General features: G+C 36.0%; 1 protein-coding gene across 5 annotated transcripts in view; it reads left to right on the top strand.

Moving 5' to 3' along the window:
- The window catches only part of LOC106870855 (beta-galactosidase), a 157,660-nt gene that overhangs the window by 66,621 nt on the left and 74,050 nt on the right, over window positions 1–16,989 (top strand). For 3 of the 5 annotated variants that reach the window (XM_089357180.1, XM_089357185.1, XM_052969888.2), the window contains exon 2: window positions 9,322–9,488. The exons of the other annotated variants lie outside the window; for them this stretch is intronic. In XM_089357180.1, the coding sequence (XP_089213306.1) occupies window positions 9,322–9,488 (167 nt within the window). The remainder of the gene's footprint in view (window positions 1–9,321; window positions 9,489–16,989) is intronic. 5 annotated transcript variants of the gene reach the window in all.

Here is a 16,989-nt window from a genome sequence, read left to right on the forward strand (position 1 = left end):
TATGTATATATATATATATTGTATATATATATATATGTATATATATATATATGTATATATATATATGTATATATATATATATGTATATATATATATATGTATATATATATATATGTATATATATATATATGTATGTATATATATATATATGTATATATATATATATGTATATATATATGTATATATATATGTATATATATATATATATATATATGTATATATATATATATGTATATATATATATATATGTATATATATATATATGTATATATATATATATGTATATATATATATATATATATGTATATTTATATATATGTATATATATATATATATATATATATATATATATGTATATATATATATATATATATATATGTATATATATATATATATATATGTATATATATATATATATATATGTATGTATATATTATATATACGTATGTATGTATGCATATATATATATATATATGCTCCTCTATGCTGATGACCTTGCTCTAATAGCCGAGTCACTGCCAGAACTAGTGATGAAGTTTAATTGTGTGGAAGCAAGGTCTAGAATCGAAGGACCTTAGGTTTAACCTAGCAAAAACCAAAGTCTTAGTAAGTAGGAAGGCGAACACATCACAAACTCCTTCAAGTAGATGGCCCTGCTCGATCTGTAGAAAAGGCGTGGGTAGGTACTCCATTGGAGGTACCCGGTGTAAGCTATGGACACATAAAAGGTGTGGCAATATCAAAGGAAGGTTAACTGGGAAGATAGTTTTTGTGTGTGGCAGATGCACAGGGGCAATAAACACTGAAAATGTACAGAAAACAGATTCCATCACATGTCAGGAGGAGAAACTAGAGGTAATTAATAGCTTCCACTACCTAGGTGACCAAGTCTGTAGTAGGGGTGGTTGCTCTCAGAGTGTAGAGGCTAGAATAAGAATAGTCTGGGTAAAGTTCAGGGAGTTCCTACCTCTGCTGGCAACTAAGGACCTCTTGCTCAGGATGAAAGGTAGACTGTATGATGCATGTGTGTGAATTGCCATGCTACATGGCAGTGAAACATGGGCCATGACTGCTGAGGACATGCGTAAGCTTGAAGGAAATGAAGCTAGTATGCTCTGCTGGATGTGTAATGTCAGTGTGCATACTAGACAGAGTGTAAGCACCCTGAGAGAAAAGATGGGCATAAGAAGCATCAAATGTGGTGTGCAAGAGCGACGATTGCATTGGTATGGTCATGTGTTATGTTTGGATGAGGAGACCTGTGTGAGGATGTACCACTCCCTAACTGTGGAAGGAACCTGTGGAAGAGGTAAACCCAGGAAGACATGGGATGAGGTGGTGGAGCATGACCCTCGAACATTGGGCCTCAAAGAGGCAATGACAGGAGACTGAGACCTTTGGCGATATGCTGTGATTGAGAAGACTCTGCAATTAAAGTAAGATAGCAGCCGTTGCTGATGTCAGTGTTGCATGTCCGACCTGTTTAAGAGTACCTGCTGATGTGTTGGGCGATATGATATGCTTGAGAAAACCTGTTGAGTCAAGTAAAACCAAAATCGTAGCTGTGGCCAGTGCCCCCTGAATAGCTCCTGTTCCAGTGGCATGTAAATTGTCATTCGAATGCAGTTGATGCCAGTATCCCCTGGCAGGCTCCAGTGCCGGTGGCACGTAGAAAGTACCACCTAAATGTGGTCGATGCCTGGTCCACCTGATTGGCTCCCGTGCTGGTGGCATGTAAATAGCACCATCCGAATATGGCCAATACCAGTTCCCCTTGACTGGCTCCTGTGCTGGTGGCACATAAAAAACACTATCCGAATGTGATCAATGCCAGGACCGCCTGACTAGCCCCTGTGCTGGTAGCACATAAAAAGCACCATTTGAACGTGGCCAATGCCAATACCCACTGACTGGCTCCCGTGCCCATGGCACATAAGCATTATCCAAACATGATCGATGTCAGGCCTGCCTTACCGACTCCTGTGCCTGTGGCATGTGAAAAGCATCCACTACACCCTCGAAGTGCTTGGCGTCAAGAAGGGTATTAAGCTGTAGAAACATATCCAGATCAGATTGGGGCCTGGCGCAGTCACTGGCACTCCAGACCTCAGTCAAGCGGTCCAACCCATGCCAGCATGGAAAGCAGATGTTAAACAATGGTGATAATGATGATGATGATATATGTATGTATATATGCATATATATATATATATATATATATATATATATATATATGCATAAATATATGTATATGTATAGATATGTATATATATGTATATGTGTATGTATATATATATGTATATATGCATATGTATGCATATATGCATGTATATGTATATATATGTATGTATATATGCGTGTATATGTATCTATGCAAATGTATGTATATATGCATGTATATAAATATATGTATGTGTATATGTATGTATATATGTATGTATATATGTATGTATGTATGTATATATGTATGTATGTATATATGTATATATGTATGTATGTATATATGTATGTATATATATGTATATATATGTATGTATATATATATGTGTGTATATATATATATATATATATATATGAAACACATTGTGTTCTTGAGCAAAGCATTTCATTTCACATCACTCCAGCCCACTCAGCTGACAAAATGAGTAATCCTGTGACGGACTGGCATCCCATCCATTCGGGGAACATATATATCATAAAATCCAGAAATCGACCCTTTTGAGTTGATATGACTCGAGAAAGTAACTTTATATCTATGATCCATGGTTTCCTGTGGTAGAATGCAGTGCACCAAAATATAAAGTTTTCTTCAGAGCAGGAGTCTGATCTAAATGCTTCTTGCTGCATATTGGACTCTGTGGCATGTAAAGCTTCAAAAATCATTCCTGCATTGTATAAGAAATATCATTAGAAAATAGAATCTGAGATTAAGTACTCGGAAAGCCAAATTTATGACTTGGTTTCGCTTTATTTATAACATTAGTGTCTTTGCAAAAACCATAACAAAATTGAGATCCTAAAACCAAGGTGCCATGTAAAAAGTTTTAGTGTGGGTGCTGGTACTATGTAAAAAGTTTTAGTGTAGGTGCTGGTACTATGTAAAAAGCACTGGTGCTGGTGCCACATAAAAAGCACCCAGTACACTCTGTAAAATGGTTGGTGTTAGAAAGGGCATCCAGCTGTGGAAACCAAACCGAAACAGACTATGGAATTTGGTGTAGTCCCTGGCCTTGCCAGTTTCTGTCAAGAATTCAAACTTGTGCCAGTATGGAAGATGGGCGTTAAATGTTGATGATGATGACAAAGCATTTTCCTCATATATCAACCTGTGAAGATTGTCATCACCACTACCACTAATATCATCATCGTTGTCATCATTCTGTTTGCTTTTCGATATTTTCATGGGTTGGCTAGATCTTTAGCACAGTGTCTCACCATTTGTTTCCTTTGTAAGGTTCAACCTTTCAGATCAGCTTTCACCCCTCACCACCACCCACCTCTGCTCCTATCTTCCTCTTCCTTAAATTCCTTTCATGTGTATTGCTTGGCACAATTTTACTCAACTCTCCTCCTCCACATTCATTACTAGTTGCCTTTCCTGTTTCCTGGTTATATTAAAAAAATAAATAAGTGGAGGTGGATTCAGATATTTGCTTTTTATTTCATATTTTCTATTTTTTCTTTACTTTATCTCATGTGACTGAGATAAGTAAGTCATTTAATTATTTTTATATGCACCAGTTAGTAAAAGCCTAATTTATTTTATACAACTATTTTGAACTATAGTCATTTAACTTTGTACTTAAGTCTTTGCTTTCATAAATACAAGTTGTTATCTTGTGATATTTTAAGTTGCTGTTTTACTTGAATTTTCCATGGGATAGGTTTTATTGTTGTTGCATTGAAATTTTTTAAAAAATATTTGTAAGTAGAAGTAAGAAATTTGAAATTTTTTAGTCTGGCAAACTAGAGCAAATTGCTATAAGCTTTTCTCTACGAGTAAGATTTTCAACTTATAACCATATCATTTGTAATCCTATACCTTAGTGTCACATAAATTTGAAATATATAATAATTTAATTTTTGTTTTTTTTTTCTTCGTGCTTATTGTGGTTTTACAGTCATGAAATATCAAATACAACCAAAGTTGAAGCAATTTTTTTTCAGTTACAATGTCATCGTCATCATAATCATCATCATCATCATAGCATTTTGTTTCTCTTTTTATTTCTCCATTACATAGTTGTGTAATGCAGTGTCTCTTCATGATTTGTGATCCCTTATAGATCCTTCTGTATAACCTAATATTCTTAAGTTTCATTTGAACAATTTCTCACCAGATCTGTTTTGAATTGCCTTTCTCTGTCTGTCTCTCTCTCTCTCTCTCTCACACACACATGCACAGATTTTCTCTTTTTCTCTCTCTTTTTCTTTATTTTTCATTGCCATTCATGTATCAAAAGTTCCTGGACTAGCTCTGTAGTGCGCCAACAGGTGGCAGCACACAGTTGTGTGTGCAGTGAGAGCTAGCAATGACCTTCATGAGGCAATGTGGCAAGTGATATTGTTGTTTACTTCTCAAGTTGTGAAATTTGTGTTTTTGTGATCACGTGTATGCTGTAGTCTGTGATGTTTGTCATGAACAGGAAGTTGGGACAAAGAGCCAACTTGAAATTTTGTGTTGAACTTGGGAAGTCTACTACAGAGATATTGAGCATGCTTCAGCAAGATTATGGCAATGAAGCAATGGGTCGTGCGCAATGTTTCAAGTGGCACAAGTGCTTCAAAAGCAGAAGAACATCCCTGGAAGACAATGAGTGATCTGGAAATGTAGAGAAAATTCATCAACTTGTGCGTAATGATCACCAGAGGACAATTGACAACACTGCTGGTATTGTTGGTCTGTTATATCAGTGAGTACCAAATGTCTAGATTACACACTGTGACTGAGCTCTCCTCACTCATGAATTTCTTGCCAAAAACAGTATGTTATCACTTCCACACCTGCCCTACTTGCCAGATTTGGCACTTGCAGACTTCCATCTCTTCCCCAAGATGAGCATGCAGCTCAAAGGCTGCTGTTTTAACACCATTGTTGAAATCAAGAGCAAATCACAGGAGGTCCTTGACTCACTCATGGAAAGCAACTTCCAGGCTGGATTTCAGAAGTGGCAGGAACACTAGGATCAGTGTGACTATTTCGAAAGAGATGATGTTAAAACTTCTGTAAATAAATTATTTTTTATTAAACATAATTACTCCAGGAACTCTTTGGTACTGCTTCGTAAGTTATTTGTATTTCTTCTCCCTTCTTATAATTGCTGTTATTATTGTTGCCACTGCTGCTGCTACTATCATCTTCGTTATCAACAGTAATACATACATGCATGTATAGCATGTATACATACATATGTACATACATGCTGTTATCTTTATCATTTAACATCCATCTTCCATGGTAGCATGGGTTGGACAGTTTAACAGGAACTGATAAGCCAGAGGACTGCACAAAACTCTATTATCTGCTGTGGCATGGTTTCTACAACTAGTTGCCCTGCCTAATGACAATCACTTTACAGTGCATACTTACTGGGTGATTTTTACATGAGACCTATATATATATATATATATATATATATATATATATATATATATATATATATATATATATATATATGCACATACACATAGTGGAGGCATGGAGGCATGTAGCTTGATGATTTTGATTCCTGAACTGAGCAATGTGTTATGTTCTTCAGGAAAACACTTTATTTCACAGTGCTGGCAAAAATGAGTATTTCTGTGATGGATCAGCAGCCCATCCAACAGGGAATATATACGCTTCAGAAACCAAGAAACTGGCCTTATGAGTCTATGTGACTTGAGAAGATAATGTCTTCTGCTCAAAAGGCAATTGACAAATGGTGGAATGAATTATCATTTCAACCAAGAAACCATGGGTAGCTATTATTGCAAGATCTGTGGATTTTAATTTAAGATTATCTTTACTCTCTTGGCTGATTGAGTACTTTTCTACTTGTTAAAGCATTACCACATAATATATATGCATGCATATATACATACGTACATACATACATACATACATACATATGGTCATCCCATAAATAATGCAGTTGTTTCAATTGCATGAACTAAAAGTCAGAAGAGATTAACTACCTGCATCAACTTGCTATAAAAGCACGTAGTAATTTTACCTTGTCCTTATTCTTAGTGCAAGTTTTGATGAGTGCAGTTCGATTTTAACAGTTATTTTTTCAAAGCTATAATGGAAGTGACACAGGAACATATTCGGCATATTTTGCTTTATGAGTTCAATAAAGGCAACAGTGCAATGGAAAGTGTGAGGAATATTAATGCAGTACATATGTATTGGACAATAAGCATAAGCCAGTGTCAATGGTGGTTCCAGAAATTCCGAACTGGAAACGACAGCCTAGAAGATGAGCCTCATCCTGGGAGATCTATAGAGCTCAATGAGGACATCCTGCAAACTCTGGTGGAACAAAATCACATTGTAATTGTTGAGGAATGAACAGAAAAGCTTGGATTCATTGACACCTGTGTGCCATCGGAAAAGTCAGCAAATTGGGTCGATGGGTTCCTCACAAACTTTCTGAGTCTAATCGCATGCAGAGAGTGAATGTGTGCTCTTCTTTGCTGTCACGTCTCACAAATGAACCTTTTTTTGGACTGAATAGTGACTTGTGATGAGAAATGGGTCCTCTATAAAAATATCAAGCACTGAAGACAGTGGGCATGGAAAGGAGAAACACTGATACCCCAGGTTAGAGAAGGTCTTCACCCACATAAGGTGTTGTTTTCTGTTAGGTGGGATATGAAAGGTTTAATCCACTTTGAACTTTTAAACTCAAAGCAAACGCTGACAAATGAAATCTACTCTGAGCAGCTTAAGTCGGCGCTAGAAGAAAAACAACCATCTTTGGTTTTAAGACAAAAGGTGTTCTTCCATCAGAATAATGCTCAGCCACATACAGTGAGAGTGACATTCCAAAAGTTGGAGCAGTTTGAATGGGAAATGTTGCCCCACCCACCATATTCACTGGACATTGCCCCATCTGATTATCATTTATTTCACAGTCTTCAAAATCATTTGGATGGAAAAATATGAATTCTGTAGATGAGGTCAGAAAAGTATTGGAGGAGTATTTTTCATTACGGACAAGTGAATTTTGGAAGAGGGGCCTTGCAAGTTTACCAGTTAGATGGAAGAGCATTGTAGAAAATGAAGGAGAGTATATTTTAGATTAAAAAAGAACTTTATCTTAATTTTGAAAAATAAAAGGAGTATAAAAATACTGCATTATTTATGAGGTGACCCAACTTATATATGCAGGGTGTGATGGGTAAATTATCGTCATTTTATACTTTTAATTTCGCGCATGTGCATTGCTTTTGATTTTGTTGACTACACAGTATAGTACGGTCAGTTGGCCACTGTCTGTGAGAAAAACAGCACCATAACACAATTCAATCTGCCAGAACTTTGGAAAGGACATGTTTTACTGCTTGGCAATCACATCAGAAACTCCAATATGAACATTTCAGAGTGTTTGGGTGCCAATCTGAGGATAGTGCATGTACCGAGAGTGATAAAAATCAAACATCCAGTCAACATCATTGTGTTTGGAGTGATCACTAGTGATAGTGACAATATGCCACCATTCATATTCCCACACAGCCTCAAACTGAACATGGAGGCCTACATCGGGTGCCTGGAGGAGGTAGTGCTGTACTGGCTCAAGAGGGTGGCTGCTGGAAGGCCCTATGTCTGGTAACAGGACTCTGCACCATGCCACACAGGCAGGAGAACCCAGTCATAGCTATCAGACAATTTCTGTGACCACACTGCTCCTAACATCTGGCCACCTAACTTCCCAGACTGTAACCCCTTGATTATTATGTGTGGGGCACAGTTGAGCAAGAGACCAACAAAACTTCTTGTAATACCAAAGATGAACTGAAGGCAAGGATTAAGGCAGCATTCACCAACTTAAACAAGGAGACTATCCAGAAGAGTTGCAGGGGATTCCAAAGTCATTTGGAAGCCATGGTTGAAGCTAGTATGGCAATTTTATTGAATAAATTTACTCTTTAGTATTTCAAGATATTTTAAAGTAATTTTGGTAAATGTGTCTGTTAAAATGAGATGTTAGTGTTCTTTTCATTTTTGCGTAATTTAGATGACAATATATTTACTGTACCCTGTAAATCTGAGGATTCATGGCTTAGTGATTGGTATGTTGCACTCAGAACCATGAGATTGTGATTTCAATCCCTAGAGCAGGTGGTGCGTTGTGTTCTTGAGCAAAACACACCATCTCGCGTTTCTGTGAGATCACTTTGACACCTGGTGTATGGTGTGCCATGCACCAGTTCAGACAACGTTGATTTGATTGAGGGAGTGAGCTAATGTACAGCATATACATTTGATCACTATAAACAATCCATTTGTGCAGGTTGTTTGGCAAAAGATGAATACCCATATGTCATCTTCGATGGGAGAGTCCATCATGTATATATAAAATTGCTATGTATTCATCTACAAATTAGTGTGGTTAATTTCCTGACTTCTTACTCATTTGTGTTACTCATCAAAAAATGACTAGCCCTATTGATTTCTTCAGCAGTGAGAAAACAGTTGATTAGGTCAACCTGAGTACTTGTGTTAATTTTACTGAACCTGAATGAATGAAATAATGAAAGGCTGAATAGAATAAATACCAGTTGAGTGCTGGATAGAATAAATACCAGTTGAGTGCTGGGGTCGATATAATTGACTTGCCCACTTCCTGGAATTGCTGGCCTTATGCCAAAATTTGAAACCAATAGTTCAACTGCAAAAGGTTTTTCTACATCCAAATGTACACAAACGCATTAAATATGAAAATAAAAAACTATGCCAAGCAGACATTGGAGCATTACACATTCCTCTGCTTTGTAGGATCCTGTTCAATTTTCCAACTCATGTCAGCATGAAACACAGATGATGTTAAATAATGGTGGTAACACACACACATGCATGTGCGCACATATGCATACATACACACACATTGTACTAGGAATTACAGTCAAATCACCTATGCTGTTTTAAATAAAGGGCATATTATATAATGTACTCTTAGGTTACACTGTTTATGAAAATAACCAAAGAAGAACTCAAAACAATGAACAGATAATAGAATTTGTTAAGTGTGAATCCAATCCTGATTTCCTAAAACTTGATATAAGTCCATTCATTAAATAAATGCTGATTATTCTTATTTATTTGTCTCATTTTAGTCATCAAATCGCTCATTTAGAATCGATTATGAGCGCAACACCTTTGTTAAAGATGGCAAACCATTTAAATATGTGTCTGGCAGTATGCATTACTTCCGTACACCTAACTACTATTGGCACGACAGATTGTCTAAAATGAAAGCTGCTGGTTTGAATGCCGTTCAAACGTATGTAGAAACATATTTTTAAAATTCCCAACAATACTCTCCCGCCACCTCTCATCGCTACCCTGATACAAAAATGTGTCTGAAACAAAACCAAAACACGCACGCACGCTAAAGATGCATTGTTTATATTATCATATTTGCCTTGTGTTGAATGTAAAATTTTGTTTTTGTGTTACATGAATACAATGCTTTGATGAAGGAATATACCAGTAGCAATACTTGTAACCTTTGAATTGATTAAATGATTCTTTCTTTGAATGTAAATTTTGTGGAATTTGGAACATGTGATAAGATTTGGCTGATAAAACTGCAGGGAAAAATTATGATGTGTATTTGATTGCCTGGGAAATTACAGAAGTTAAACTGAAACTAAATGAACATTATAGGGAGTATAGTATGTGGTTATTTGCTGTTGGTCTATCTTAATTTGGAGATAGACCAAATATATATAAGCACTTAAGATAGACCGCATGAGAGTTAAAGTGTTACAAATCTATTCAGCTTTGAATAGGGAAAGAATCTTACAATAATCATTATATGACAATCACTACTGATCAGTGTTATTACTAAAAGACTCTACACTGTCTTCTGAGCTACCATAGAAAGCGGCTAAACCACCCTCAAATCACACCCTATTGTCTTAAAGAAGAATGGTTTTGGTAATTTGGTCTTGGATGCACTGTATTTGATTAAAAGATGTGATGGTCACAACTAGAAGGCTTTTGATCATACACTTGGGACTAAACAACAATAACATTATCATTATTACTGTGATATTTGGTTTTTTCTTTGTGCTAATGTAGGTTAAATGGGTCTGCAATTTCTTAACTTCCAGTGCATCTTGATCCTATGTTACCTCACTTGTGAGAACCATGTGTATTCTTTATTGTATATGTCCTTTCCCATCACCTCATACATGGCCATTGCTAAGTGGGGGATGTACTGCAGGGCACTGTCCCCACTCTATTCAATGGTGCACCCTCAGATTTTCAGTGATTCACTTATTTCAAAACTCCACTTCAGCATTATTACAAATTAGTGCCCACTCAGAATATTCTGAAACACCCAAACATGCTAAAGTCTGGCAACAGGGCCTGATTTCATAGTACCACTTCACTCATAGTACCTCTTCTACCATTATTGTAGTAACTCATTCATTCATTGGCCCAAACATATATTTATATCCTTCTTAACTCTACTCAAACGTGGAGTGTGTAATATATATTCTTCAAGTACATAATAAATTGTAGCAAGTATAATTCAACATTTGTAGCAGAACTTTAATTCTAACTTTTGCCCCCATCCTTGTATCAATAAAATGCATATCATCTAACTTCTACCATTTAAACTGGCCCTATCTGGCAAAAATATTCTACCTGTTTTATGTTTGAACTGGCCAGATCCAGTCTCTTGCACAAGTCTTACAATGTCATTCTAAGCCATAAAATAATGCATGATTAACTGAAAACAATGTGAACAGATATAAGCATTACGTTTGACAGAGTAATCTGAATTCTAAAGGGTTAATGTTTTGCATGTTAAGTCTGTGAGTTACCATGAATTATTTGATTAGTTATTCCTGAATTATGAATTTTCTTCATTAGAATTTATTAGGGTTAAGAAACATTACTTCTAAAAAGAAGTATGTGTGCATTTGGGAATTAAAAAAAAAAAAATCCTTGTAATGTAGCAAAGATTACATCTAGGAAGCAATGCAAAGTTATGGCAAAGTTGGCTTTGAAGAAGAGAGAAAAGTTCTTGTTCGTAGATTAGATAAAGATTGAAGAATTATTTTCTGTTACATTACTGTAGTTAGTATATAAACTTGCACAGCATTGAACTTGTTTGTTGATCTAAATACCAAAGACTTTGTAATTTTAAGAAGAAGGCTGTATGGAGACTTAGTTTATTACTGAAGGGATGGACTGTCAACTGTTTAATATTTTGTTCTTGGTAAAAACAGAACACTAAACTAGAGAATATTATAACTTTTTCTAATCTAGACCATGATGTTCCAAAACGTAACACTTTATTTATAGCATAACTTTTAGGGTTATTCTACATCTGCTGTTATCAGGTGTATTAGCATTAATCATGTCATTAACATCTGTGCCTGTCTGCTGTTTGATAAGGAGACTAGGGAACTGATTGTGGGAGATCTGTTGAGATTAAGGAAAAATAAAGGTAGCATGATTTGTTGGGTATTACAAGTCCAATAAATCATGTTTCTGACATTGTTGGAAGACACTAGCTGAATATTGAAGTCATTATGTACCTGCATGTAGGAAAGGTGACTGTGGTAGTATGGTCATATGATGGCTGAGTTAAGAAATGTGTGTTCATGGAAGGTCCTTCAGGCAGAGAAAGATTGAAGAAGACATGAGATGAGGTGGTTAGTTGTTAAGATTTCAGGTCAGGCTTCTGTGAAGAGAGAACAAGTAGCAGTAGTATCTATGGTAGACCTATCCTACTTTACCAGCATGAAGAATGAATGTTATTGATAATGTATATTTTTACTCTCCCAAGATTTGTTTTTAGTGTTTATGATCAATATTTGTGGTTGTTTTTAAATTCTCTGTTATCAATGTCTTTTGATATTAAATTTCATATCTCTTTAAGAAAAGTTTGCTTATGTCATTAAATGGTATCAAAATGTCATAATCTACAGGCATGTTGAAGCATTACTGAAGATTTATCAAATAGTTTATCTTGGGGTAGACATCATACTAGAGCTCATCATTCTTCATGCTATACCTATGAGAAGTTGTACCATTGAGCTTAGTATTGTAAGCAGATAAAATACCTGTCAGTTAAATAGTGTCAATACTGATGATCTTGTTTAACTCCAGGCCAGTCCAGATCAAACAGATCTATGACCAAAGATGTAGCCATAGTCATTTCATCATTTCATTGTAACTATGTAGAGGCTTCCTTATTCATGTGACTGTGCATTCCTTATAGACTGGGACAAAAGATGGATATGGGTTGATAATTTCTCATCCAGCCCATGCCAGCATAGAAAGCAGATGTAAAATAATGATGATGAATTCTTTAACTGGTAGGTCAACACCTTCTAGATCCAGCCTACTACATCTGTCTTGGTATGTCATTATAGAGAGATTAAAGTGAGACCTAGTTATCTCAGTCTTCTTTTTGGGATGCTGCCATCTTTTTACAGCACTTTTATGTTTAGGAGATGATACCATATTGCTATTAATATTTATCAATTCAGTCATCTATTAATTGACTCTTTCACTTCAGTAAGGCCTCATATGTTTGAAAAAACCTTTTGTTTTTATTATCCAGAATATAAAGAATATATTGTAATTGTAAGTGTCGACTGTCCAAGAACCATATTTGATTTAATTAATTCTAGAATACATTTCTTGCTCATATTTTTATGAAAATATACTAAAGGATATATGTTCAGAACATTTTTCATCTTGATGTAGATAGACCTATCCAAAAGAAGGCTGTCTGACTGATTGACAAAAATTCACTCACCAACATTCTACAATACCTGGCTGACATATATGTTCTGATAGATCTCTCTGCCCATTCTGTTACTACTACATTGACCTCTGTTCCCCTGAGCTAGCTAGTTGTATACCATCTTCTCTCAGCTCACTCATTTCATCTCCTTCCATGTCTTTCTCTCCTCTTTGCACCACCCTTACTATGTCTCAAATTTGCTAAACCTTGCACTCATTGTTTCCCAGATTTTCATTGCTTTTTGCAATTGTTAATCTAAAGGTGTTCAGGGTGACTGGAAACCATGTTGATCTTATCAGTCTCAGAAGGCCGAAAAAGATTGTAGATGGCGCCTTCTCTCCACCAGACTAATATATGAAAGGAAATTTCCCCAAGTTCTTGCAACTCACTAGTAGTGTCTGAAAAAAATACTTTTGCATTCACTATCCTGGACATTTCCCATTTAATCACACTGTTCTGTTAGAAGTAATATAACTTGTACCTTAACACAGAAAATACTAAACTTACAAAAAGGCTGTGAAATGTCAGAGTTATTAGAGCACTGGATAGATTGTTTTGTAGTATTTATTCCAGCGTGGAGGCGCAATGGTCCAGTGGTTAGGGCAGCGGACTCGCAGTCATAGGATCGCAGTTTCGATTCCCAGACTGGGCGTTGTGAGTGTTTATTGAGCGAAAACACCTAAAGCTCCACGAGGCTCCGGCAGGGGATGTTGGCGAACCCTGCTGTACTCTTCCACCACAACTTTCACTCACTCTTACTTCCTGTTTCTGTTGTGCCTGTAATTCAAAGGGTCATCCTTGTCACGCTGAATATCCCCGAGAACTACATTAAGGGTACACGTGTCTGTGGAGTGCTCAGCCACTTGCACATTAATTTCACGAGCAGGCTGTTCCGTTGATCAACTGGAACCCTCGACGTCGTAAGCGATGGAGTGCCAACAAAAATTTTAATTTATTCCAGCACTGTGAACTGTGTTCAAGTCTCAGCTTTGCCTTTTATCTTTTTGGGGTGGATAAAAAATAGACACCAACCCATTTGGATGGATTGGTTGGATCTTAGAGAGTCAGGCAAGATGCCTTGTATCTGTTCTGGCTTTGTGTTCTGTCAGCAATGCCTGCAAATGGCACTGGTGCTAAGCCGTATTAACCCGAATTGGTGGCTTTCTCTTGGATAAGCATTGGTGGTTTGGAGTGAAGAGACTTGCACACTTCTACAAAATATCTTGCATAAGCCAGCTCATGCTTGTGTTGATGCAAGGTTGACATTGGTCGACAGGTGCCTTACTCAAGCTAATTTACATATTAGTCATAAATCAGCAGTTTGACACTGTCATTGTGCTAAACATCATCATTATCATTCCTCAGCGGAATTTGAACTCAGAACGTACAGACAGATAAAATGCTACTAAGTATTTTGCTCAGCACACTAATGATTCTGCCTGCTTGCTGCCTTACATTTTGGTCTGAAAATTGGTTATTCTTGTTAATGTTATTTTCACTCTATTTCTTTTAATACTGAATTTTGGTTTGCATAACATAGGCAAAACTTTGAGAAGAGAAATGTGCTTATTATTTCATAACAAACAGCATTTTGTCTATAGAGATATGGGATATTCGTTATATACCGTTATATACTGTTGTCTGTTCACTTTATTTAAGCTGCAGATAAATAAATAAATATATAAATAGGTAAATAAAAATAGATAATAATAATAATAATGATGATGGTTCTTTCTACTATATGCAGAAGGCCTGAAATTGTTGGGGAGGGGACCAATTGATTACATCGACTCCAATGCTCAACTGGTACTTATTTTCTCAACCCCAAAAGGATGAAAGGCAAAGTTGACCTTGGCAGAATTTGAACTCAGTACTTAAAGCTGGAAGAAATGCTGCTAAGTTTGCTAACAATTCTGCCAGCTCACTGCCTTAACAATGGTGTTGATGATGATGATAATATGATAAATAAGATATAATAAAAACAAAAATACAAATATATATAAAAAATGAAAATAATAATAATCATAATCAATATAATCCCTCTTAAGCTACTTATTGGATTTTGAAATACCACTCTAATCTTGAATTATAATTGGCAAAATAGTAGCATTTGTATCATGGTTGATTTTGTTTTGAAGTACATGAGGCACGTAAGTGTTTTATGTAGGTATGGATGAACAAATGGTTGAGGTAGGATTCTACTCCCTGTTTTAAATATCCTTTTTCTTTTTTTTTTTATATCAAATAGTTAATATGGAATTTTTGAATAGTTATAACTATTTACTCAAATATTATCTCAGAATTTTTGATGAATTAATTATCTGAGTTTTTGACCTTTAGGGTTTTATACTTGTGTATATATTTGATGGACACTTGGCATTTTAGTTGCAAGTTAAATGGTCATTTACTTTTATAACCTTGGATTCTTTCTTCTCATTTATTGGTGGGGAAATATATAACTAAGTTAGAAGTCTCCATTGTTACATCCACCAAAGGCAGAACTGTTAGCATGCTTGACAAAATGCTTTGTGGCATTTCATCCATCTTTACATTCTGAGTTTTCCCAAGGTCAGCTTTGCCTTTTTCCTTTTTGGGGTCAATGAAATGAGTACCAGTTGTGCACTGGTTTTGATCTAATTGACTAGCCTGCTCCCCTAAAATATTTCAGGCCTTGAGCCTTTAGTAGGAAGGATTATTACACCCAACACAACCAACTCCATAAACAATGGCTGGAATGTCTTTGGTCATAAGTCCAGTGCATTGTTTCATAAAAGGACTTTTGAGGAATAGCAAGATCTCATGAAAAATTTCTGGGGCACCATGAAATATGATGTTCTTTAACCCTTTACCGTTTAGGTTACTCTTGTCAAGTGTATTACTTATTCTTTTACTTGTTTTAGTCATTTGACTGTGGCCGTGCTGGAGCACCACCTTAAGGGGTTTTATTCAAAGAAATAGAACCCAGGACTTACTCTTTCTAAGCCTAGTACTTATTCTATCGATCCCTTTTACTGAACTGCTAAGTTAGAGGGATGTAAACACACCAACATTGGTTGTCAAGTGATGATGGGTGGGGGTGGGGACAAACACAAACACAAGTATATTCATCTATATGATATACTTCTTTCAGTTTCTGCCTACCAAATCCACTCACAAGACTTTGGTTGGCTCAAGGCTATAGTAGAAGACACTTCCTCTAGGTGCCATGCTGTGGGACTGAACCCAGAATCATGTAGTTGGGAAGCAAGCTTCTTACCACACAGCCATGCCTGTGCCTATATTTATTCACATTATTTTGAATTAATCATGTATTATCTTATGGCTTCAAAAGTTTGATGATGTGACTGTTTATTTTTAGAATGACATTGTAGGGTAAGTGTGAGAGACTGATCTGGACTGTTTGAGCATAAAGCAGGTGGAATATTTGGGCCAGATATGGCTGGTTTAAATACTGAAGGGTTAATGAAATTTAATAAGAATATACTTTATGAAATAAACACCATTCACCATTTTGAAAATAATAGATTATTATATACAAGGCCGGCCCTTCCGAATTACAGGTACAACTCACTTTTTCCAGCTGAGTAGACTGAAGGAGTACCATGTAACAATGTACTGTTGGTTTTTGAACTCACGATTGTGAGCTGAATACCATAATCTCTAAGCCACATGCCAGTAGATACCAGCTGACAATTGTATAATCTCCCCTATTGTTACACGAACATACACAGATAATGATGTATGCACATACACACTTAAACACAGTCACATATTTGTTACATACACATACACACAGTCGATTCGTTTTATACATACACACATGCATACATATATAAGCACACACACATATGCACAGATATCAGTCTTATATAGTTACACAAACATACACAAATAACAACTGACACACACAGATATCAACAGACATTGCACATGCAGTCTGTATGTTAAACATACAGATACCAACATATACATTCAGTTATTGTTTCACACACACATACACACACAGGGA

This window comes from Octopus bimaculoides, chromosome 1, assembly GCF_046866305.1.
Source record: "Octopus bimaculoides isolate indiv1 chromosome 1, ASM4686630v1, whole genome shotgun sequence".
NCBI classification, from domain to species: Eukaryota; Metazoa; Mollusca; class Cephalopoda; order Octopoda; family Octopodidae; genus Octopus; species Octopus bimaculoides.